At 35.1% G+C, this 27,624-nt stretch overlaps 1 protein-coding gene across 17 annotated transcripts in view; it reads right to left on the bottom strand.

The window, feature by feature from the left end:
• Nucleotides 1-18,053: 18,053 nt before the first annotated feature.
• Nucleotides 18,054-27,624, bottom strand: part of LOC128867812 (transient receptor potential cation channel trpm) — a 319,297-nt gene continuing 309,726 nt past the window's right edge. For all 17 annotated transcript variants that reach the window (XM_054109329.1, XM_054109326.1, XM_054109325.1 and 14 more), the window contains 2 exons: nt 25,546-25,703; nt 18,054-20,431 (listed from right to left, as the gene is read on the bottom strand). In XM_054109329.1, the coding sequence (XP_053965304.1) occupies nt 19,244-20,431; nt 25,546-25,703 (1,346 nt within the window). In that variant the 3' untranslated portion in view covers nt 18,054-19,243. The remainder of the gene's footprint in view (nt 20,432-25,545; nt 25,704-27,624) is intronic.

Below are 27,624 nucleotides of genomic sequence, written 5' to 3'. Positions count from 1 at the left end.
AAAAAAATTAAAATTAAAACTTTTTTTTTATAATCCTCATAAGCCGTAGCCGCATTTTGTTAATGTTATTGCTTTGTATATGTGATTAGCTTTGGAAGAGTTTTGGACCGAGAATAAGTGGTGAGCGGTATGATTAGCAGAGCCCCGGCATGAGCAGCTAAAAAATCACCCGTTTGTTCATTGCAAAATCTTCAGCTATCATTGTTTGCAATTCCCATCTTGTATGCGTGTGCCGCTAACAAATTGTGGCCTGTCAGTATACCTACGATATTTCTGCTTTACTTTCTAGACAGGACTAGTACGGCGTATTGATCTGCGTTCTGAGTACACATGATTTTCGCGGTTGTACAAGTGGCTAGATTATTCCACTTCCTGTTTATCCGTGTTTTCATGTCAGCAGCGATGTCATTGTATATATTGTATTTAAAGGATTCAGTATGTCGTTTTCTTGTTCGAGTTGTATGTTAACAGCGCTTTTGGCAATCTCATCAAACAGAACAATTAACTTATATTAAAATTTATTGCTAATATTACTTTCTTTAATAGTTGTTAGATCATGTAATTAACTGAAAATAGTTGTTTATGAAATTTATGTGGTCACTACAGTTCCGGAGATGCGGTTGAAAGACTAAGCCCCTTTAGTTTCAAAAACTGTGTTTAGGCCACACCCTAATATTAAATATACATTTTTAGCCACCCTAATAGTAACTGCGCCTACCGTTCCGACTGTTGCTAACCACCGTTTCCAGTCGCTGCAACGTGAAGGCCGTTAACCCTGGCATTTCCCCGCCGAACAGTTAAAACGTTTACCGTGTTAAACGTTGTTCGGCGAGGTTACTTTCACTTTAATTTTAATTATAACTTTCACTTCGATTTGTTAAAGGAAAGGATCAGGACGTGTCAGCCAAAGGTAAATAAAATTATATATTTATATTTTATATTAACAATAAATAACACCGAGTTGTTACATATTGCAATACACATTTTATATCGACATGCATATTAAGATATATACTGCAAAATAAATATTAACGAATATATACTGACACGCCTTTGTGCTTTTCATTTTTTATAAAATATATCATCGGAGCGACCGTGGAGGCCCCACATTTTTCAAACCGCCCATTGCGTCGCATTCCGATGAGAACAAACTGCAACCCTAATTCAAACTCATCATAACCAACCACCTCACAGTAAAACAAATATAAATCAGCACAATCACTGCTATAGTTATGGTGTTCGGCTCACTTTTCAAATCAATATGACGAATACATACGGCAAAAGTGCTTAAGAGGTTACAACCACAGAAATCGAGCTTCCAATTAATATAATTACATTTTTTTTAAAAGAGGTTGAAAATTCTTCCAGGCTTCATAAAAATATTTCAATAGATTCAGTTCGCGGCTTGGAATTCTGCAGCGGTAAAAGCTTACTTTGGCAACTACACCAAATTTAACATTTTTCAAAAACACCACTTCTTTCATCCATATTTTAATGGAATTTGCCTTTTTCAATGTTGAACATTGAAAATTCGGTAAGACCCAATAAAATCATTTGGATTAACTTGCATACATAAATTTCAATGATTCATATTGATAGCGTTAAGGCTTCAAATTGCGGGACTTGAGGTTGCACTCCATCACACATAACCCTTGTTTAGAGCAAGGAATTGAAGTACAACATGGCACAAAATTAGTAATCCAATGTTGTTTTTGAATAACTTTTTTACTAATTTAAAAATATTATTTTGAGTAATGGAAATTTTTATTTTGACGTTTACTCGCTCCATCGGTTGTATGTAATTGTAATCTTGCGCCACCTTGTATATATTGGTAGTCGAGAAAGTCTTTTCGTATTTCTAATCAAACTTCAACTCATTTTTTTTTTTAATTTATAATGAACTTTATTAAACCAAATGTGTACCATTTTGGTCGACCACCTTTTGCCATTTTTCTTCTAGAGACATTATTCCATCAGCGTAGAACTTTTGTGGTTTCTCGGCGAAAAACTGCGACAAGTAATTTTCACAGGCTTCTCTTGAAGCCAACTTTACTCCATTAAGGGAGTTCTGCATTGACCGAAACAAATGGTAGTCCGATGGTGCAAGGTCAGGGCTATACGGTGGACGCATCAAAACTTCCCAGCGAAGCCCTCCCAGTTTTTGCCGAGTCATCAAAGATGTGTGTGGCCTAGAGTTGTCCTGATGGAAGACGACACCCTTTCTGCTAATCAGTTCTGGCCGTTTTTTTCAATTGCTTGCTTCAATCTCATCAGTTGTTGACAGTAAAGTGTAGAATCAATCGTTCGAGAAGGCTGGAGCAGCTCATAGTGGATGATTCCTTTCCAATCCCACCAAACACACAGCATAACGTTTCGAGGCGTCAATCCTGACTTTGCGACCATTTGTTGAGCTTCACCACCCTTGCTCCATGATCCTTTTCGCACATTATTGTCGTATTTGATCCACTTTTCGTTTCCTGTTACCATTCGCTTCAGAAATGGTTCGATTTCATTTCGTTTCAGCAAAGAATCGCAGATGTTTATTCTGTCAAAATTTCAAAAAATCGAATTTTTTTTTTTTGCTTATCTCATAATTGAATATGTTGAGAATATTCCTTTAAAATTTTAAAACGATCCGAGTCATATTCTAAGAGATATAGCCTTTGGATTGGCAGGTATATCGAGGCAGCTGCTTAGCTATTAGCAATCTTCAATCGCGTTTTTCTTGAAATCGGTAGTCACGATTTCTCGAAAACTTATGAACCGATCTCTTTCAAATTTTGCACACTTCTTCAAAATAACATTATCTCGTGCTTGAACGAAGAAATTTTTTTTTTTTTTCTATTCCAAGTAATTTTTCAAGGGCATGAAGGGTGCAAATTCTACTCAAAATAAGGGTTTTTTGTTTTCAACGCCGCCAAAAATGTAATTTTTTTTTTTTTTTTTTTCCTTCGTCCAAGCACGAGTTTGAAACATCTACTAACAGAAAATTTTTTGTTTTTGAATTTCAGATGAATCTGTCATGAGTTATCCTGACTACGCCGAGAGAACTTTTTTTTGAGGGGTCATAGGAGACGACGTGTCCACGCCTTAATTTTCAAAATTTTTCAATGAAAATTTCACAAACTACTTATAAAATATGTATCTTTTATGTGTTAAATTGATGGAATGAAATATTCTGTTGATTAAATAAAAAAAATTCATAAAAATGTACCTATTTTGAGCTTTTGAAACCCACCTAACCCCTTAAATTTTTCACAGACAATTCAAGTGGTACCCAAACATCGAGCTTCTTTTTGTAACCAGCCTTTTTTAAATGGTTCAAAACCGTTTGATGATGAATGTTTAGTGCCTTGGCGATATCATGGCAGCTTATGTGACGGTCCTGGTCAATCTTTTCCATAATTTCATCGACTTTTTCAACGATAGGTCGACCGGAGCGAGGTGCATCTTTCACATCGAAATTTCCAGAACGGAAGCGAGCGAACCATTGTTGTGCTACACGAACTGATACAGCATCGTCTCCGTAAACTTTACAAATTTCCTTGGTGGCTTGCGTGGCATTCTTCCGTTTTTATACAAAAATTTCAGAATATAGCGAATTTCTCATTTTTGAACAGCTTTAACTTTTTTCAACTTCTCCGCATTTAATTTTTTTTTTAGTTAAATGAAGCTTAAAATGTCACCTTTCTAACACCATATGATATGGCACAATGTGATTGGTAGCACTGGAGATAGATGACTCCAACGACATCTATTGACAAAATACGAAAAGACTTTTCCGACTACCCAATATTATTTAAATGTTGTTTTTCCGAGTGGCGTTATTTACAAAGGAAAAAATATTTAAAAAACAAAACTAAAATTGTGCTCCTTCTCGTACGAAAAAAGGAAGGCATTTCTTTGAAACTCAACCCACTAATGCACAAAAAGAATATAAGGGGAACACACTTTGTATGGGGCATGTCTTACGCCACCTTCTAATTACACTAAGCTTGCGCTATTGCCTCCTGGTTTTTGCAGAAAAAAAAGAGTGTAAGAAAAACAAAGCTCCTTCTTTACTTTCAATTTATTTTCCTGCAATTTCGTTACCTTTTCTGCTTACAATTACCAGAAATACATACATATATTTAATAACACATACATTCATATATCCAAATATAGTCGTAGTTTTTGTTGTACAATAAAAATTAAGATATTTTTTTTTGTTTTTAGAAAATAAATAACGAATATTATGTAAATTTTTGTATGGCTTCGGTATTTGTTTTTTTCATTTTTTTTTTACTTTTCAGTTTGTGTCGTTGACAAATGTAAAATTTTATTTTACCTAACTATTTTTATATCAGCATTTTTCTTTTACAGCATTTTTTCATATTTTTTACGGCAACAGTTTTTTTATAAACATTTTATTTAAATAACATACATACATACATATATATTTATATGCAAAAGTGTATACAGATAGCGGTTTTGTGGATCATTTTTAGTTAAACTTTATTCGAATGACGAAAGCACGTAAGCATTTATTTATGTGCTATGTGGTTGCGAGACGAAGAGACGTACACACATACAAAGATATGTACGGATATGTGTAATTGCATATTAATTAAAAAATATATTAAACCAAAAAAAAAGTTGGTAATTTTTACAAGGTACAAGTGCAAGTAATGATAGACATTTACACACACACATGCACAATCGCTTAGACGCATGTACATACATAGCAGATGAATGCGTGCAGGGAAAGTAATTGTTCTTTTGCATATACATAATTACAAAACTATTACAACTACTTGTTTTGAGTGTGGTCGGGCTGTAATAATTGCGGCATTGTTACTTTTCATGAGATGGCATCATACAACGCCATACCTTCTGTCAGTGAAATAGTGGTAGTCTCATCATCATGGTCATCATTGGCTAATCAAGCGCGATTCAAAAGTTTTTATTTTGATATTGAAATAGAAGAGAAAAAATTTAAGAAGAATAATATTTATTTATTTATTAAATACTAATTTGAAGTTTAACATTGTTTATTTGTTGTTTTGTTTAGATTGAAATGTAACGAAATCTTTGGCCCATATTTCTACATTTTTAACAACACTTTCGCTGCGAAATTAATTTTGCAATATTGCGGCCGCTAATCAGCTGAGTACCAGCAAGGGGCCATCAAAAAAGTAACGGGGTCGCAATATTGTTGTAATTCTTGAGGGCGGCGAACACACCCTTTCTCTGAAGTTGCGATTACATCTACTGGATGGCAATTACACTGTACTGTAAACAACAGACCAGACCAAGAACCAGACTATCTAATTCCTATGAAAATTGGTTGCCGATTCCGAAAATCCATATAACTTTTTTCTTTAACTTAATTTTGGAGATATCGTTAAATAAAAGTAATCACAAAAATTGATAAAAGATTGAAAATCCATCAGCTGTTAAGTGATATTGTATATTAAATTAAATGAAACACAAATTTATTTTATCTTCCAGATATTTACAAAATATTTAAACAATAGGTATTTTTGGGAAAAATTTGAATATTTTAGCTTTAAGGGGGTATTCTAGTCTAGAGGCCCGAATTTCGAGCATTTTTTGACGATGAATAAAAAAAAAGCTATTGATATTTTTACGATACATTTTTTTATCATTTATTTATTCATATATTAGGAGCACACAAAATAAATTTGAAAAAAAAAAAATGAATTTTCATGGAGTTATGCGGCCTTGAAGTGGAAGGGGGGAAAAAAAGGCAGTGTCCCCGTCGTCACGATTTCTACCCTTGTGATCATCTGAAAAAAAAAAAAATACAAATTCTTAATTAATATGAATGTCATTATCGTATGAACCAGAAAAAACGGGAAAAAAAAATTTTTCCATAAAATGGCGGCTACTCAAAAAATTGAGGTAGATTTTTCTCTTATTTTTAAGCTTTCTCGAATTGTTTACACATATTAAAAAATTGAAATTTCCAGTTTTTCGAGCTTCATACGATAGAGATATATTTAAGGAATATTTATGACAAATTTCAAGCAAATCGATTGATTAGAACTTGAGATATCGTGCCGACCGTAAAATGGCGGCTACTCAAAAAATTGAGGTCGATTTTTCTCTTATTTTTAAGCTTTCTCGAATTGTTTACACATATTAAAAAATTGAAATTTCCAGTTTTTCGAGCTTCATACGATAGACATATATTTAAGGAATATTTATGACAAATTTCAAGCAAATCGGTTGATTAGAACTTAAGATATCGTGCCGACCGTATCGAACGAAGTAGTTTCGAGAAAAACACTTGAAGTTCGGCGTCCGCTCAAACCAGTCAAGCTGTCGCGTCACTAAAATAGTTGTAGCTTCGAAAATAATTCGAATTTTGAAAAATCCTTTTAGGGAGATATTTTTGAATAGTTAAACTATCAAATTTTGAGAAAAAAAAATTTTCGATTTTTTCAAATTTCTAGACTAGAATACCCCCTTAAATTGTAAGAAATAAACACGTATAAGAAAACTACTTCCTAAAGTTTTTTTTTAACCATTTCTTAAAACTAACTATGAGCCGTTCAGTGCATGAATCGATTATTCACATAAATCAAAAAGTTGAGAAACGCGATGAAATATAATAATATCCAATGGAAGCGTGACCGGCGGAATACAAACAGAGAGTTGCATTATAAGGAAAATTTAAAGGTCTTATCCTTTTCACAAACCGATTTGTGTAATTGGTTAGTTTTAAGAGAAGTTTAGAAAGCTTACCTTGTTTTTACAAAATGGGTTCCGCGTATGAAAAACGATTTAAAACAGTGTTCCTATATACACACCCAAAAAGTCCAAAAATGTCACTTGCATATTTAGCAATATAATTGAAAAAGTCGAAGCCGTTCATATATAAATCAGTACAACGGTATTCCGGTAAGGTAAAAACATTGACGACTTCCTCGAATAAGGCCCAAAAAAAATACAACTCCGGAGCAAGTTCAGAAGATCATTGATTTGTTTGGGACAAAGCCAAACTTATCGTTGCGTTAAGATGAAGAAGTTTAAAAAAAACTGGAAAAGTAGTGTTAATGTAGGCAAATTCCACAATTCTAGAGCACATTAAAAAAAAACTCTGCTTTCATTATCTCACATTGGAAAACGACTTGCTTAGGATAAGGCAAATTCGGAACAGAACTGAGCAAACGCAGCATCAACGGGTGAATCTAGGCGAATAGTTGCATACGTCGGTTATAATCGAATGTTCATCGAATTTCAGTATTCAATTTTTTAAGTTTTTTATTGCATAAAAAATTAGTTATTACATATTTTGATTTGAGGTTTTCCATAAACTGTGTTCTCGCTAGCAGTTCTGTTATAAGAAATGTATCATTTGTGGTTAATTAATCAGGAATATAATAATGCCTGCTTGCCTCATTTGCTGTATGTGAGGACTCGTAATTTCGATTTGTTGTCAGGTTTTTATAGTAATCATATTTAACAGGAGGATTGCATTTTAGCAGACCCATTATGTCTGTCTTCTTTTTCTTTTGTCACAGTTCTACCTTTAGGATATAATAGAGGCTGGTCTATATTTTTTGAAGTGCATGGTCTACCTGCTACAGAGGTTATATACCTTGTTTTGCACTAAAAAATCGAACATTTTTTTATGACATATTCTAAAAGTACATCATCTTAAAAATATCAATTCAAAAAATCATAAATATCGGAGCACTAGAACGAAAGTTACAGACCGTGGAAGCACGCCACCTTGGAGCAGGAAGTGCACGCAAAACTTTAGACGCGATTATCTCGAAGTCGCGTTTTTTGAAAATTACCTTCGCAGTGATCATTATTTATCAAAAACTATTTGACCGATTTGCATAAATTTTTCTTTTAATTAATTATTCGAAGTTACTCCCTCGTGAATCTGAACGGTTCACTTTTTATAAATATTTGCATAGTTCGCTGGAATTAATTTTTTTTTTTAATTTTTCAACCCCTCAAAAATCATTTTTTTGATGCTAAGCGGTTTTCATATCGAGAAAAAATTTTTTTTGGGTAAATAAACCGTTCAGATTCACTAAAAAACATTTTTCTACAATAATCATTTAATTTTTTTGATTTCACTTGAGCTGCTCATGCGCTACCGTGATCACCCAAGCCTCTTCTAAAAAACGGCGTTTCGGGGGAGGGGCGATGTTAACAATAAATAATAACATTTTTTAAAATAAAAACACCAAAATGTATGGTATTCTTCGAGAGTTACCCTTCAGTATGATATATGCCTCGTTTGAATAAAAGTTCTAAAACATATTTTAAAAAAATTATTACAATCGTCCATTTTTTCGGGCTCACAAGGTATATAACCCCTTAATACTATAAAAATATGAATATTCATCAAATGTTAAATTTCCATCTACATTTGTTTTGGAAAGTTGCTAGTGCATTTAAACTGTGTTATTGAAGCGATTCCATTAGAGTATGGAGTTAATCAAGGAGGCCTCTGAAATAAAATTCTTATTATTCAATTTTTGTCGTTTAGCGGTGTTAATTTTTATTATTCAGTGGGGTGAATAAATTTGGGCACTGAACGGTTCATAACTAGAAAAGTTTTAAGGATTAAGAAGTATTTAAGGTGATAAATAATTGCAAAACTATTCACGTTTTAATCATGCGGATAGTCGGACCCGGCGACTAATTTTACATAAGAATTGGATGGTCTGCTTCTAGAGTAAAGTAATCCTTACTTACTTGTAAACCGTGTGTTTGCATCTGCAGGGATTCCCAATTCCGGCCTTCAGGGAAGCCGGTATGTTTTAAGTAATTCTTTGTCAACAATTCCGTGATTTTCGGGATTTGAAATTTCTTATCAAGCATATGAAATGGAGACGGAAAAATCCTGTTTTATCACAAAACATTGAAAAGAGCTTTGCGCTTAAATCACTTTTTTGTTGACTAAAATATTAACGTTTGCCAAATAGTATTAAAGTAATATGAGCGAGAATCTATGCTCCATTCGGGACAAAAGGAGTTGATGATGATGATGGTGATGAGTGAGCGACCATCCACTTCAGAAGTGCATACATGCAATAAAATTAAATTCTGACTTTTTCTATTCAAGTTCAACCCATATTACATAGGGTTTGTTCAGCAAAAACGGAGTCAGAGGGTCCATCCTTTGGAACTAGTTCCGAGATCCTGGTATTCAAATAACGACATCCCGAAAGTCCCGCAATTGTAAAAATCGAAAAAATTGGCATCCCTAGTAACTGCGTTTAAATTGAAAACAAAAATCCATGTCGCCATTTGCCTATATCCATTGAGAGAGTTTATTTTACCCGCAATTATTTCATAAAGGCAGAGCGTTATGTGTGTCATATAATACATTGTAGCGTAGATACATTGTATGGGCGTAAAAAGAAAAATTGATCGGTCTAAATTTACATAATTCTTAAATCAACTGAAATCGTTGATGGCATATAGGGTTTGGTTTGGAAAAACCGAAAGTGATATTCTTTGTTTGCCTTAAACAAATGAAAAATGAAAATGAAATTGATAGTAAATTGAAATTCATTGACCCTAAATTTATATAAAATGCCACAAAATATATCAGACCTTATTTGAAGATGGGAAGCAATTAACAATTTACTGGTTGAAACAAATATATTTCTTTAAATAAAATTTTTTAAATAATATAACTTTTGGAGTTATAGAAAAAGTAATCGGAAGATACGTTTTGCGTTACCCTTAAATAACTGCTAAAACAGAAACTTGAAATTCCTTATACTACTTAAGTACTTACATATGCATACACAAATAGTTACTGATATCCACGAAAATCATAATTAAATGAATTTTCTCCTTTCATAAACGAAATATATAGGTGCATGTATATCAAATCCCAATCTTGCTCAAAAAAGGAATCGCTGTTTCTCTAGAAAGCCCAATTTTGGTGAACGGAGGTTTTTAATGTAATGTATAACATTTCATCGAAGCAACCGCTGTTCAAAGCGTTCTAACAACTGTGCAAAGAATGCTCGTTTCGGCACTCTCAGCAAGGAAGTCAAATTACGTTTGCCCTTCGAATCCCTTCGTTAAAAGGGAATGTTAAAACAATTTGACGAATCAATTTGCTTAGATATTTTTGAAGGATCGGATATCGGTGTTGCGAACACTGGCTCTGTTTAGTTTGAAAAATTATCGATGCCAAAAATACTTAATTTTAAGTTGGAACAATTTTTTGTTTGCACCAAGAGAACTCGATGGTGGTAGGTCCTTCCATTTGAGGAAAAATTGCAGAAGGACCTCCGCCAAGCAAACAAAAGACGTAAGGGCCAATTATTTGTATTATTAATGTTCAATGCAAATAATTTTCTCCACATAATTGAAAAATTAATCTCGATTGGATCAATTTATTACTTAGATGTTCACGGGATTTTGCACATGAGTTTAATTGGAAAATGAAATCGCTTTTTGGGCCAAAGTGCTGAAAAAGAAAACTTGCATATATTTTTGACACCTCATTCCTCCATTGTCGCATTATATAGATATCATGTTCTGTACGAATAATTTTTGCAATTTGCAGCAATGATTCCAACTAAGAATAAAAGTATTGGGACCAATAGGAAAGTAACCCATAGCCTTATGCATTCTCAAGTAAAATTACATTATAAGCTGAGCCCTTTTCGAAAACGTGGAAACAACTTTTGAAATACTTATCTGAGCGAATAACCTAGTTTGGACATTTATAGTAGAATTTCACTAGAAATATGTTCATAGCATATTTAAACCCATTAGCTTCCATAAGGTAAGGTATTTTTGTTCCTTTTATGGATATGAGTGAAAAATAATGCATTTTCAAAGTCGCTAGGGGGTTAAAATGTTCTACAAAATTATTCCTCGAGAAATTTCAAAAGGGGTCTGCTCTGCCAAAATTGGCACAGAAAGAACGGAAAATCTTACAGAAACAAATACAGGTATCCCTTGTATAACGCGGTTTTATACAACGCGGTTTCGATATAACGCGATTTGGAAAAATTAGGTTTCAGTACAACGCGAAATTTAGGCTTATATAATGCGAAGGGGAAAATACTTAATTATAAAATCTGGTAACACTAATTTGTGTACCACATATTTATAATATGTAATGTATTTTTAATGTAAACCGGGAATTACCCTTTTTTGCCTTAGATAGATAGAATAGATATTAATATAGCACCTTATTATGAAATTGAAAAGGAGCTTAAAAAAACCACCCACCAAAAACTGATAACAGATTTTGCAATTATAAAACCAGTAGAAGAACCACAAGGTCCCACAACTAGTTTCTTATCCAATAGCGAAAACTATGTTGAAGAAATATCTTCTGATGAAGCTATTGCTCCCCCAAAACGCCCACGTGCAAAGATCTTTGAAGACAGTGAAACAGATTAATTACCATATGAAGTTTGAAGAATAACAATAACGTTTTTAATAAACCTTTAATTTGTTTAATTTGTTTTTAAATTTTTTGTTTTGTGTTTTTAATTGTATTATAAAGTCTGGACTTTAGTATTGAGTTGAAATATATGTGCATCTGTTATTTTGTATGTATTTTATTTAAAAAAAAACCTATTGGAACATAACCCCCAAATTTATATGAAAACTATGTTTTAGATAACGCGGAATTACATAACGCGCAATTCTTCTGGAACGTAACTATCGCGTTATACGAGGGATACCTGTATAGCAAATAGTTTCTCAATTCCCCTTAAGATATGCAACACTTTTTACTCTCTCATTTGTTTGCACGAAGTTAGTTGTGTTATTTTAGTTCGTTAGCAAATGGTTTGCTTATTTTTGACTACTTATTCAGAAGTTTCTTTGTGGCCGATATGTAATAAATTTTCTTTTAACATTTTTGTACAATAAATTTTTCATGAAAGGAATAGCATTTGAAACTTTGATTTAAAGCTTGAGCGTTGTGCCTGCAACTTAGTTATTTAAGGTGCATAACTGGATAGTAAGCATAGAAATGATACTGATACAAGCGGGACAACAAACGGTGAGGAAAAAGATTCTTATAAGGGATGACTCAGAGATATCTCTATATAACATTTACTTTAGTTTAAGTAGAGTAAGTGCAGCGTGTGTTTGAGCTACGCAATATTGTAGCCCTCTTATCTATTTGATAGTTCAATCCTGGTACTCGGCTGATAACACTGTGCAACAATATGAAATCGCCAGTATAAAAAACTAGGAAAATATCGATTTAACAAATAATTGAATTTTAAAAGTAGACAATGCCATCAAATTCACCTTCAAATATTTTTTATAATACCATCTCATATCTAAAAAGTAGCAAAGACTCGGCATTAATATTTTTCAGTGACAATATGCGTATGCACTTATGTAGATACTCGTACAGATTTGAAAATAATCATAGATTTCTTATATTGTATTTTTATATTAGTTTAATGTTATTTACATATAAAAGAGCTTTTCATATACGATTGTGTATATTATAATGCTTTTGTATGTATGTATTTATGGATTTTCGTATTATTTCTGCTTTTAACTTTAAAATGCCTTTTCATATTTATTAAATTTTTTTCAAATTGTAAATGATAAATTAAACATTATGCACACATAAACATGCAGTTATAAAAATAAATATCGTATTGTCAAAATTACTTTTATTACAATATATATACATACATATCAATTTCTCCATGCATTTGTATGCACTACATATGAATATATCTTTCAATTGATTTCCTATACAATAATTTAATACCATTTCCACAATGACAATTATTATCATTTTTTTCTTTTGATATGATAGAGTTTTTTTATTTATATTATTGGCGTTTTTGAACCGCTTAACTAAAAAAATATTGATTTGTTTGATTTTCTACTAATGCAACCAAGTGAAAATATTAAGTTTCTTGCCTCTGAACTCAAACTACCTAAGTATATATTTAAATTGCTATACATTAAAGCGGGTTAAATTTTTACTCTAATTGTTTCGGCGATTGAAGTATCAACTGGCAAATCTCAACAAGAAAGTACTTTCCAAGTATTTACTTGGAAGCATAGCTCTAAGCTGGATTTCAAACGTCATTATTTCTAAGTTATTAGTTACTAGTTCCCAATACATTTGTATTTTTCAAATTTTATTTTATTTTCTTCAAAGAAAATGTTTGTATGTGGCTTTCGGGAACAAGAAATACAATTTTTGATTTTTGTTTTGCTCAAAATCCTAGCTGAAGAATGTAACATGTCAAAGTTTTCTCAATTTCGCAATTTTTAAAGGAAAATCGATGAAACAATTAATTTAATATAATACGGTAGTTATTTGTACTACAAGCTTTATTTTATTACTCTCTAGAAAATACTTCAAAGTTTTGGTTGGAGTACTGACGGGCAAGTATCATCACCCGTCAAAATACGATTAATCCAGAGAGATGCGTGTAAACATGCAACGAAGCGAATGCTAGGGACACTTTGGAACACCTATAGTATGTTGCCACTGCCGTGTTCTTTGTACGCCTCAACAAATCTGCCTAGGATCAACATATTTTCATCCTTCAAGGATACTGCTGATAAAATGCTGAATGGCCTGTTAAAACTCTGGAAGACGTGCATTAATAATATAATTACATAAAATAATATCTGCGACTCCACATTAACGATCCTAGAGGTCTAACTTATGAAAGTTCAGAATTTTGTTTATTGAACGGACGTGAATTGTTTTTGTACCAAACATACTTAGGCTGTGTGCGCGTTCTCCTAAATTTTAGTACCATACTATCATTCAACTGGGCTTGGTACCAGGACATGACGGCTATGATGGCGACGAACAGGCGGACTACTTAGCGAAATTTGACGCTATTTAAAAATACCATAAACCATACCATAATGATTTTGTGAATATAATAAAAACTGCTAAAAAAATTGTTGCATACTTGACGCTCGCTCTATCAAATTTTGCCGCTCAATTTATGTTGAAAAGAATTCTCAAAAATGATGCCAATTGTTTCTATTCTCTGCATTAGCAACACTTTCTACTGTTTTCGGTTTTCCTCCTTTTAAATAACAATTTACACAATCGAGTCCAACGTACTCCGCCATAAATTTTTGAATTGTAGGGATTAATAACTAACATTAAAAATAAGAAAGAAATCTTTTTTAGAGCTATGCTTCCATGGAATTCAGAATTGCCGGTGTAATACTTCAGACGTCGAAACAAAGATAAGTTATTGACCAGCCCTACTATACATACTAACATACCTTAACTTTTGAAGTCCGTCAGCCGAGCAGTAGCACCCGCTATATTTTTGTAATTATAACATTCCTTTTCAGAGCTGATTCCATAGAAAAAATTTTTTCACCAGATGCACAGAAGTGTGCAACATTGGCGTTCGTATAATTTTTTCAATGTCTAATTTCCTGCCTCTAAACATGAGCTTCATTTCAAATTTCCATTCCAACCTACTCATTTCTGCCGGCCGACCGACCAGGCTAATACAAGTTAATTTACTGGCAAAATTTTTCAAATACCACCTACCAGGCACGCAGAAATTGATAGAAAGCAGCACTGAAATAAAACAACCTTCTACAGAAATTCATCCAGCAACCCGGTAACACAGGAAAAGTGATTTTAATTTGCAATTCTGCAAATTCTAGCAGGTGCGCAGAAATTTGTAACAAGAAATGGTTAGACAAAAAAAAACGCAGATAAATGAGAATTTTTTGTAAAATGGCCAATGTTCAGAAACACTTGAACTAAGTCTGCTTTGAAAAATTATTGCTTTTGAAATATTTGTTTTGTAGCTGAGAAGACTTTTGAGCTGCTCCAGACTAACGAAATTATTACCACCAACAAATGATGCAGTTGAGCCCAGCCTCAAAACAAAAACACTTACAATATATCAAAAAGCGTGACAAAGTAATGTTTCTGGGCTACTCACTGTTGTGCTCAGCTACATTTTGAAAAAGTCATCAAGGATAGGAGGCTTGGAGGCTTTTCATCTACTGCATTCACCTGTCATTGCTTCCTTCACATACTCCTCGTTCTGGTCGATGGCTCATGGCTTAATAGTTCTTTACTTCCTATGAAGAAGCTAAAAATTTAGTTCATTATTGGTTCTATGGAAAAGGAGAGCAATTTTTTTAATGTGGAATCCCTATGTCGGCTGAAAGTCGTAGGTGACAACAGTAAACTTTTTGAAAAAACTACAATACAGGGTGCGCCATCTTTTATGTCGGTATGTAAACACTGAATAACTTTGTTATTTACCAACCGATCGAATTCAACATACATGTTTTCGATACGTCAATTCATTACAATTTCAACCATGGATCGCTTTACACCGAAACAACGCGCTGAAATAGTGACGCTATATATTGAAAATAGTCGATCTATTGTTCTAACTCAATATGCATATCGCAAAAAGTCTCGCGGCAAACAGGCACCGTCAGGCAATCGTAGTCGCTTTTGGTGCCGAATTTTTTTGACCACGGGACAGTAGGAGATCGTCAACATGCCGTTCATCAACGACCAAGACGTTCCAATGAACTTGTTAAAGCAGTGAGGCAGAGCGTTGCCCAGGAGCCAACAGTGTCGTATCGTCGTCGCGCTCAGCATTTTGGCGTCAGTGAAACCACAATGCGGCGCATTTTAAAGGATGATTTAAATTTGTTTTCGTATAAAGTGCAATTGACATAAAGAATATTGCCGACAGATCATTCACGTCGCTTGGAATACGGCCGAAACGTCGTTCGAGTGGTTGGCACTGAACCCAATTTTTGGAAGTAAATTTTAATGACTGACGAGGCACATTTTAGCCTCCCTGGCAGCGTGAACAAAAAAAAATTGCCGCATTTGGGGAACTGAGAATCCACACGATATTCATAAAACGCCATTGCATGACCGGAAAGTAACTGTTTGGGCCGGCATTTGCGCCAAAACTATCATTGGGCCATATTTTTACCGAGAAAACGAAACGGTAGGTGGAACTGGTCTCAACAAGGCGGTGGCCCTTGCCACACTGCGAATGCAACAATTGAATTTCTGCAACGAAAATTCCCGGGACGTCTAGTGTCAAAAAGAGGCGACATCGACTGGCCACCCAGATCACCTGACTTACCCCAGGGCTTCTTTTTCAGGGGTTATCTGAAAAGTAAGGTTTACGCCAACAAGCCGCAAACTATTGACCTGCTTAAGGCAAAAATTCGTGCCGAAATCGACGCTATAAAACCCGAAATGCTTGACAAGGTGATGACAAACGCAGAAAAAAGATCGCAGTTTGTGATTGCTAATAAAGGTGGGCACTTGACTGATATTGTATTTAAAAAATAGTTTTAATAAATTGTAAATAACCAAACCAAATAAAACTATCTCACTTACATAAATCAGTTTTTTTTTTTCAAAGTTATTCAATGTTTTCATAACGACATAAAAGATGGCTCACCCTGTACACAAATTTCTTGAAATACACAAAGCTTCAAAGTTCATTAGTACACTCAAATTTTTACTTAGCATTTATCATAGGTTTTAAGGTATTTATTTATATATTTTCCTAAAAGTTATAGTTTTTCGAGGAATGCGAGTCCCACGTGGATTGTGGATTTAGGAAATAAAAACTTAAAGAGCTCTGTTCTAAGTACATAAATATATAGAATTATGCAGAAGTTTCTCGAACAAAATAGGCGTTCCTCCACAGTGGGCTTTGGCAAAGTACAGTTACTCTAGCTGCATTTTTCCTTGATAATAATGGATGCCACTTAAACTACAACAACAGCAGACTAAAAATACTGCTGGTCAAAAAACGAAAGATATTGATGTAAAAATATGATTGGAATATGATTGGCCTAACCAATGTAAGAATGCAATAAATCAAAACATCGATTTTTTATTAAAAGATGTCCTAATGCCTTAAAAATTATGCACTCATAAAATTAAGTTGGTACACTCCGACTGAATCCGTAACTCTAACAAATTCTAACCTATTGACTTGCAATTTTATATGTGCACTTAGCTCCTTTTTATGCGATGACCGCGTTCCCCAAAAAAAACGTATAAAAAAGTTTTTCATTTTCATACAAAAACAGAGGAACCGTTCCAGTATTTTCAAAAATCGCATAAATTCAGATATTTCAATTAAAAAAATCCAGTGAGACACACTAGCGGAAGAAAACTGTTAATGGCATTTTGCGAATTGCAATCACAACCGCTGTGTAGCACGATTTTTTTAAGTATCACATTCGATGTGAAATTCCGGCAACTCGGGCACAAGTGCCTCTAAAAAATGCATCATACAAATTTTGCTTGTTCTTTTGTTTTATGCATTTCTTTCCATTTTTAATAGTAGACTACCGTCAATATCGCAATTGTCAAGGAAAATATTTATAAGGCGGGACAGCGTCTTAAGAATTATGTGTGTAATTGGTCCAGGAGTGCGTCCTTCACAAACGAAAGAAAACCTACAATAAAGTAACTTTTCGAAAATTTTCATGTAGTTTATTCTGCCGCTAAAAAAATGTCTGCTTATTTTTCAGCTGCACAAATGCCCTAACCTATTAGTATAATTCTATTTTACTTATGCATAGAGCATATCCAAACCGTTTTTATCGTTCTGGTGACATTGAACAGACTGTTGGAAAGTTCAACGTTACCAGAACGACTCCCGCAAAGGACGAAGAAAAATGTTTTTCCAAGAGCGGTCGCCCCTCGGCAAGCAAAGACATTTCTGCCATGAACATTTTCATGCCCTTTAAAAAACCATCTGCCGTTCTGTAGGTCCCTCCATTTGTGAAACAACACCAATACACGCACCATAAATAGGAGGAGGAGTTCGGCCAAACTTAAAGCGTCAATGGTATTGTTCCAACAGCAGCAACCAACCAGACAGTAAACCTATTTGCAGTCACATTTTCATTTCAGTAAATTTAAAAATTTACTACCTACTACCAGCGTCACTTATAAAAATTCCTTTTTTCCAAATCTGCACTCCGGTATAGTTTCTTTCTAAAACTAGCTTTAAAAAACAGCAATTATATTTCTATCAAAAGGTAAAATAAATGATATGCAACGAAAATTTCGCAGAACTTAATACAGATATTTATTAAAAGTTTGCGCGGATTAAAAAAAAAACAAAATGCGCTAAAATTATGAGTATAAGTACAATAAAATTTGAGCCGAAAACTTGTGCTTACATACTTATGTAATAGCGAATAATATTTGTTTGTGCAATTTCGCACCGCCTTATACATATAGAGTTAAAATCGCACATAAAATCGTTTTATTTTTTGGCTTTATGTTTTTTTTTTTTATAAATTACTGACGGCATCAGTGCTCGTAGGGTGCTCGAGATCTCGTTTATAGTTACATGGGCATACATCATTTTCGGCAAATAACGAAACAAGTGTTTTAAATAAATTTTTTTTTAAATATAGAACAAATTATTGAGCAATGCGGTTATTTTAAATTTCTTTCTTACAATTGCAGCTATATATTTTATATAATTAAAACTATTTTATTTAAAACTAAGTTTTGTCAATTCCATAACAATGAGAATTGACTTACTTAAAATTAAGACAAATTTAACTATAACAATTAAATGCAAAAAAGCAACTCATAGGTTTTAATAATAAATACACAAAACTGTTTAATATATAAAATGGTAAATGGCAAACAATTTTTAAGTTAAAAAAAAACGCGTATAAGCTGCCTAGCAAATAATAACAAATTTAACATGGAGCTGTTTATACGAGTACCTTATGCGCCTTAAAGTACGATTTGTTATTTTTGGCAAATATGTTTTATAGCATATGGCAAATGCTGGTTGTTTTTTAAAGGGTTTTGTTTTTCTTTTTTGTTTGTTGTTTTTTGCTCAATGAACCAATACACTCACACGCTCAATTGCATTTCGCTCTTCCATTTCAGAATTAAAAATATTTATAAAATGCTTGAAGAGCATTTCACTTAACCTTTTTCTAGCATGCTTCTTTTTCAACTTAACTGTATATGTATATAGTGTTGTATATTCGCATTTTATACCATTTTTTCATACTCGCTTGAAATATATTCCTAAACGCTCCCTAAACAATCTACTCGACTAATCAACAACGTATAATCACACATACATATTTATGTACAATACAATTAGGTAGGTAGGTAATTTGTAAAGTTCACGCTTGCATTTGTCGCATTACAGGTAGTAAATGTGTAGGTATGTGGGTAGTAGCAGCAGTACATATCTGCCAAGTGGCCAACGGCCTTTGCTAATCAGCACATTGTCTCATTGTACGGCGGATCCTTCTCCGACTCGGTGCTGGATTTGATATTGGACGATAGTTTGGCAATTTCATCTTGAACTGTGTGTGTGCTAATTTGTGGCATGGCTGCGCCGGCGTGTGTGTGGTCCCCGCCACTCTCTCTAGACTCCTCCGTGCTGGAGCTGCTCTCTTTGAGTATGTTCATGCCTAGCGTTTTGATGCTGCCGGGCGGCTTCAGTGAGGATAGCAATTTGGCTGGCACTGCAAGCGCTGGCAGCACAGCAGTTGCACTCGCCACGCTTGTGTCGGCCAACACGCTGGCGGCAGTTGCTGTTGCCGACAGAATGTTGGATGGTTGTGTGCGTAGCTGCTGTGGCTGCGCTTTGCTCGCCTGATCCACGCTAAACTGCTTCTTCAGCTGCATGGCACGCGGCAACGCGGACTGCACCTGCGACATTACCGCCACTGCAGCTGCTGCTGTCGCCCCCAATTCCATGGGCGTTGGCGGTGCAATTTCGCTGGCACGTTTGCTGCTATCGCTAGCGCCCACAGAGGCGGTGCGCAGTGGTTGGTAACGCGTAGAGGTGTCACTCACGTTGCCGTTGCCTGTAGCAGTAGTACCGCCGTTACCGCCGCCGCCGCCGATCTCCTGCACGGTCGTTGGCATGGTTTGTGTATTTGGGTCGGCCGCATCGAGCGATAACTCCGCCGCCAGCGATGGCGTGTCAATGTTATAGGAACCAGTCATTGAGGTGGTTGTGTCGTTCGAACTTTGCTTAATAAAGCGATATGGATGCGCTGAATAGTCTGTCTCGGTACTGGAGCCTTTCTGTAGACTTTCGCTCGATTTTTTGAACAGTCTGCCAGTGCTTTCGAATGGTGCATTTAGGAATTCGCTGGCGGCTCGAGTTGGGACCGCTGGCGATTGATATGTTTGTTGCTGTTCCATCGAAGAGTTGCGCTGCCATGGACGTTCGTTCTTCACTTGGAAACCGGCTGGGCCAGTGGATGTGCTTGCAAATACACCAACACCACCACCACCACCGAGGCCACCACCTCCACTACCGGCTCCACTGGTGTCACTGCTATTGCCACAGCCCAGCACTCCACCACCCGATGATGGTTTGGAGGGTGAAAGTTCGATGGCGGTTTCGCGGCGTAATGGATGGCGATGACTAAACTCCGCAGATATGCCGGTCTAGGAAGAGTAGAAAAGTCAAAGAGGTTGAATGGTAAATTTATTGATAATTTTTAGAGTTCGTAAAAGAGTTTCAGTGTGATTAAGAATACAGAATGTACACAGTGCCTTGAATGAAAAAGCGTTTTTAAAGTTTATGTCGGAATATTTTGAGGGGTTAAAGTTGAAACCTTCTTGGTAAGAAATGTCATATGAAAGCACAAAATCCCAACTTCTCAGATGAAAAAGTGTTCATCAATTTTGCCATTAATGAAGAGCATTTTAACCCATTACCTCCTTCACATAGTAAATATATGTATGAATTACCAAGTTTTGCAGTTAATTTTTTTAATGATTTTACTTAAGTAAAAAGCTTTAAACTACATGAAGCCCCAATACAAAAAATATCAAACTTTGTATTCAGAATTTTTAGAAAAATTTTTCGTATGCAGGTAAAATTCTCTACAAGTGCTTTATGTAGAAGGAAATTCTCAACATCGTGTCCAAGGCATCGTATCCAAACAAAAATGATCAAAAAATAGCGTGATTTTCGAGCGACTCCAAACTTACACTTCAATTTTACCAGGAATGATAGAAACAAGATTGCGTCCATCAGAGAGTGTGTGACGTCGCTGTAGTGCAATTGTGTAGTCTTGCCGATCCTTTAATCTTCGCAATAAATTTAGTGTTATTTTATAACCAAGATGCGACAATTTTTGAGTTTCGTTTTGATTTTTTTAAAAGGCCTAAAGAGTCTAAAAGCCTCTTTTGCATTCAAAGCTAATGCTGAGAAGATGCCAGTGTTATTAACAATTTGCTGATTCTTAATTTGATATTTTAAAAGTGCAAATCTCATTTCAGGCTCCTTTTGAGGTTATTTAAGAATACTGAATCTTTTTCTCTAAACTCTTCTGAACATTTAAAACCTCTTTATAAATTTTAACTGACCTTATTTTGTTACATAACCTCAAATATAGCAAAAATGTGTTTTCGGCCCTTTTTTAAAGAGATTATCTTAACAAGGATGGATTTTTAAAACTCTGTTCTTTTAATACCGCCTCTAAATGGGCACTTTAGAGCTTTCCTAATAGGACTATGAATAAGTTCGTGCGGTTTTTTTTCGAAATTTGAAACTTTATTGACGTAAAATGGTTACAAATTTAATATTCAAAATATTGTCCATCGCTTACTACTACTTTTTCCCATCTTTCTGGCAATTCACGGATTCCCTTTGTGAAAAATTCGGTCGGTTTTGCCGCAATCCACGAATCGATTCATTTTTTGACTTCATCGTAATTACGGAAGTGCTGGTCAGCCAGGCCATGTTGCATCGATCGGAAGAGATAGTAATCGGATGGCGCAAGGTCTGGACTATACGGCGGGTGGGGTAGGACATCCCATTTGAGCGTTTCTAAGTATGTTTTGACCACTTGTGCAACATGTGGCCGAGCATTGTCATGTTGCAAAATAACTTTGTCGTGTCTATCGGCGTATTGCGGCCGTTTTTCTCGCAGTGCTCGGCTCAAACGCATCAATTGTCGTCGGTAGACATCCCCCGTAATCGTTTCATTCGGTTTCAGTAGCTCATAATACACAACACCCAGCTGGTCCCACCAGATACACAGCATAACCTTCAGGCCATGAATATTCTGCGCCGACGTCGATGTTGAAGCATGGCCAGGGTATCCATACGTTGCCCGACGTTTTGGATTGTCGTAATGGACCCACTTTTCATCGCCAGTCACAATTCGATGCAAAAAACCCTTTCTTTTGTGCCGTTGAAGCAGTTGTTCGCATGCCATAAAACGGCGTTCAACGTCTCTTGGCTTCAATTCATACGGCACCCAATGGCCTACCTTTCGGATCATTCCCATGGCTTTTAAACGTTTGGAAATGGTTGATTGATCAACTCCCAAAGTTTTTGCAACCTCTTCTTGCGTTTGAGCCGGATCTTGATCGAGCAATTCCTCCAATTCGGTATCCATGAACTTTGGCGGCGCACCCTCGCGTTCTTCGTCTTCCAAGCCAAAATCACCACTTTTAAAGCGTGCAAACCACTTCTGGCACGTTCGCTCAGATAGAGCATGCTCACCATAAACTTCCACCAAGATACGATGACTTTCGGCTGCTTTTTTCTTCATATTAAAATAATGAAGAAGAATTCCCCGCAAAAACACATTATTTGGCACGAAATTCGACATTTTCAAGTGTGGTAAAAATATTGTTGTTTACGCTTCAAATAAAAAACTTATACTGACGTTTGTGCCTTACGACAGTAGCTCTCCAATGAATGTTTGGAAATGTGGATCGATGGAATAATAATCAAGTTACGCCATCTGTTGTAAAACCGCACGAACTTATAAATAGACCTATTACATAGAAAACTAGGCAAAACTGCGGTTGCGGGAGAGAGATTTGACTGCTTGAAGGAGAAGAAGAAGAACAAACTTGGAACAAATTTAAATAGAGCAAATAGTCTAAGAGCTCATGACCAAAAAACCCAACATATTTTATACTTCTTGAAATTTTGTGTGTGATTAGTTTTTTAATACTAGAATCGATATCCGGCGGGATGGCTGCTCAATACCGGTCTTAATTATGCGTTTTTATTTTTTAAAATTGTTAATAAAAAACATTTACTCAACATATTTTATACCACTTGAAATTTTAACAGAATTTCATTTACGGTCTGTATAAAATGAAACGATGGTTGCCAGCCCATTCTCATGGTCCCAAAGTACTGCCAGCCCATGTTGAAAGTGCGTTGATGGAAGCACAAGTCAACATATTTTATACCGGCTGTCTTTTTTACACGACATTGGCAATACAATAAATTGACGAAATGTGTAGAGCCAGCCCATTCTGATGGTCCCATCACATGGAAACTTTGGAAAATTTCATTCCTGTGAGTGCGAGCGAGACCGACTTACGTGAATGTGGGTGCGCGAGGGAGAGCGTATATTGTTCATATTCTGTCTCTCCGTACAGTCTTGCAAAAATGGGAAGGATGAAAGGTTTGTTCATCAAAAAATTAGAAAATGGGATTTTTTTTTTTCTTTTTCTTAAAATTTTTTTATTAACAATTTTAAAAAATAAAAACGCATAATTAAGACCGGTATTGAGCAGCCAGCCCGCCGGATATCGATTCTAGTATTAAAAAACTAATCTCACGCAAAATTTCAAGAAGTATAAAATATGTTGGGTTTTTTGGTCATGAGCTCTCCGTCTAAAAGAAATGTCACACGCAAATAAAGTGCGCACAAATTCACACGAACACTAATCGGAACCGCCGCAAATGTGTCCAGAGATTAACAAAATTCCAGTAGCTACGAGGCTGCAGAACAAATCAACATACTAAATCAATTTACGAAAATGGTAATCTGGTCACATTAATAACCAATTGCACTAGGTGGCGTCACGAAAATCAGATGATATTGTAAAATCCGCTGAAAGCAAAATAACCGTATTATGATAGGCGCCACCTCATTATTATCTCCGTCGTGTCATTGTACTAAAATTTAATGCGTTATAAAACCGCAGACCCCAAAGTTTTCTACAGATTCTGATTAAAAGGTTCAAAGGCATCAAGCCAATCTTTTCTGTTATAAATTTATTTTTTTATTTTATAAAAAAATTGTTAAAAACTTGGTAATTCGTTGTATTCCCATTATTTTGAACACAGGTGTGCGAGCCAAAATTTTATGAGAAATACTTTTTACTACACAATATTTTATTCCATTACACGTCAGCTTCTCGCGTTAGTTTTCTATTTGCCTTCATAGGCTCAAAAAAAAACCCACGTAAAGACATAGATGGTTAATATATTCCAAGGAAATGATATGCAAATGTTCCAAATACCACTTTTGAATTAATGTTATACCTAAAATGGAATAAGTTTGGTTCCATGTGCAGTTGACACCTAAAAATTCGAACACTCGATTCCGTACCTCAATTTTTATTAAAATTAGTTTGGGCTGAGAGCCCTTCAGAAATTTAGATCTACCATATGAAAAGTGGGCATGATTTAAGTCAAATCTAACAGAGATTGGGAGCAATGTGGATACTAGGTGTGGGAGAGTTTTATCAAGTCGTTGTTGAAATGCATGTAGTTATTTACTGATTGTGGCACCGCCTATTTAAAACCCCTTTTTTTATCGTATTATGTTTTGTTTTTTGGGTTGTTACCAAATTTTTTTGGATTGTTACCAAATTTTCCTCATTATTAGCAGAGATATCAGATTTCTTTTCCTTTTTTGAAAACTACTGTTATACCTATGGGAGATGGCCATGTTTTTTTTTGCCTGATTTCGCTCATTTTCAATACCAAATTTGTATACCAAGTCTCGCTGAGTATATTATTTTCTACTCGACATGGCTAACTCGACTCCTCTCACCATACTGGGCATTTTGGTCATTTGCCCACATTTATCTCGATTCCTTTGTGCTATTACATACAGCCGTTATGAGAAAAAAATTAAAATATTCTGTTGCTTAAGCGCATGGTTTTCCCCTTTACCATAAACTATTTGCACAACCTTGATATTATTACTCTGTTTTTTTTTAAATTATTTTTTATGTTACACGATGTAATCAATGGCACAATATATTCATTCAGCCATTTTAATACCTCCAGGTGGACGGCTCACCTAAGGTAACTGGCCGAACGAGGAAAAAAACAGTAAATTAAATTTCACGTTCACCAATTGAGTTCAAAAAAGGTTTATATTTTAGTACTATCCCAGAAATCACACCATTAGTCACATGTCACAAGTGTCGCTGACAAATGCTCTTGAAAAATGATGTAACACGTAAAGAAATATACCAACTGTGTGTCATTAATTAATCGATTAGCCTAAGCACTGTTGGAAAAAACACTCTCCTGGCTCGTCTGCATGCAACATGTGGCGCAAATGTTCACATGCATGAAAAAACAAAACCGTAAATAATATATTATACATACATATTTGCAGTAGGTAAATGTGTGCTAATGTGTGGTGCATACAGGCAAATGAAAGTTCTCGCACACTACTACTATGTGAATGCAAGTTCAAAATCAATAGACTAGATTTCTATGAGTAGATGCTTTTCTTCCATCATACTTGTATGTATGTATAAGTATTTCCTTGGTTACTCACCCCAAATGAGTTGTCTGTGTCATCGATGGATCCACGTGCTTGAAAAAGCCCCTCCAGCATCATGTAATCATTCTCTTCGCATTCCTTTAAATGTTGCTTCTCCAACATGGCAGCAAACTCAGCCTTAGACATATCACCCGTCGGACGATCCAATGATGCTGTGAGTGATTAATAATACGAAAGGGGAGAAGAGTAATATGAGTTACGTATGCAGGTTACAATTGGTTAGGTAACAAATGAAAGCACCAAATGATCAAATGAAAATACTAGGATTACTGCTACACACATACATATGCATGTATGCATAGTTATTTGTGTTAGTTGTTTATTTGTGGTGAATTTGTGTCTTATTTTGTTATCACTGAGGCTACGTAATGAAAGATTCTTTGAGTGCAGTCCTCTGTTTTCTATATACAAATATATATATATATATATATATATATATATATATATATGTGTGTGTGTGTTTGTCAATCAACTTTACCACATGTGTGTTGATATACGGAAATTGCTGTTGAATGGATTTCTAAGCTGAATTCATATACTTGTACAGAGTAAAGGAATGGAAAATTTGGAAGAAAATGTTGTGAAATATGTATGTAGGTGTATTGTATGTATGTATGTGTGCATGTATACTAAGATATGCCTTAATAGCCTAGAGAACTTGACTTCAGTTTAGTTTCAGAAACATAAAGCACTTCAACCGCAATAGAGTTAACTCAAACAGTTAATTTTTGCTTGCACTTGAGATTTATTGACTCGCTTTTTATATGTAAAGCTGACTCGCTTTACAAGTTTATATTTTTAGTTTATTGTATATTGCAGAAGTTATATATTTATGATATCTAAAAAATAAGTGGAAAAATAATTTTCAGCACGAGGATTCTGCCACAAAAAACTCAATTGAAATTCTCTGCTAAGTTCGTATAATTATGGCTATGGCAGCGCCTGAAAGCAAACTGAAAATATTTTTACATTGGGAAGCGCGGCTACGACTGTTAGGTGCTGACCCAATGCAGGCCGACTTTTCTTTCCTGGCTTCGATAGCTGTCAAAAATGAATCGAACAATACTAAAATATATGAAATGAGAACAAATGGCTGGTTCGCTTGAAGTACCGTCGTAAGTCACAGTGTTCTATTTGACAGCGCTTTTGCCCGAAATGCAAGAGCTTGACTTGCCTGACATGTGGTTTCAGCAAGATGGTGCCACATGCCACACAGCACGCGTAACAACGGACTTGTTGAGAGGCGAGTTCGGTGAACATTTTATTTCACGTTCGGAACCTGTCAATTGGCCACCCATATCGTGCGATATAACGCCTTTAGATTATTTTTTGTGGGGCTATGTTAAAGCTCATGTCTATTCAGACAAGCCTGCTTCAATTAACGCATTGGAAGACAACATTAAAGCATTTATATGTGAGATACCGGCCGAAACATTGGAAAGAGTAAGCCAAAATTGGACTAAGCGGAAGCGGATGGACCATTTGAAGCGCAGTTGCTGTCAACATTTGCATGAAATAATCTTCAAACATTAAATTATATGGACTGTGCTATCGATTTAATTAAAAATTTCATTAATTTTTCTGAATTTTACATGTGTTTTTTTGAAAAACTTTGCTATAGCTCTTAAAAAATCACCCTTTATATAATTCTCTCCTATAAAAGTCGGTGTTATAGTAATAGTATTAGTATAGTAATAGTCCGGGAGCCAGCGGTAATTTTGACCTCATCATTTCATGCCGACTGATTTTAATACTAAAGGCAGACACCATCCAATGGATGACGAAACCAACCGTCAGCTGGTCCAGTAGCGGTTGGTGCGTGCGTGGGATGCTGCGAAACATGTCGAAAAAAAATTTTTAGCAACTCATTTAATACCGGCTGAAATTCTTTTTGTGTATTGTTGACATTTAGTAGAATAAAAAAATAGTCAGCTGCGCCATAGAGGGGGGAAAGTACGTCAGCTGAACAGGCGAACTTGTAAAATAAATTAAAAAGTAAAACATATGAAAATATAATAGTGATGGTCAGTTGCGTTTATAGTGGTGGAAAGACCGTCAGCCGAAGCATTGAAA

The sequence above is a fragment of the Anastrepha ludens genome, chromosome 6 (genome assembly GCF_028408465.1).
Source record: "Anastrepha ludens isolate Willacy chromosome 6, idAnaLude1.1, whole genome shotgun sequence".
In the NCBI taxonomy this organism is placed as follows: domain Eukaryota; kingdom Metazoa; phylum Arthropoda; class Insecta; order Diptera; family Tephritidae; genus Anastrepha; species Anastrepha ludens.
The sequence above is the reverse complement of the archived record's forward strand: the minus strand, read 5'-3'. Positions and strand labels throughout refer to the sequence as shown.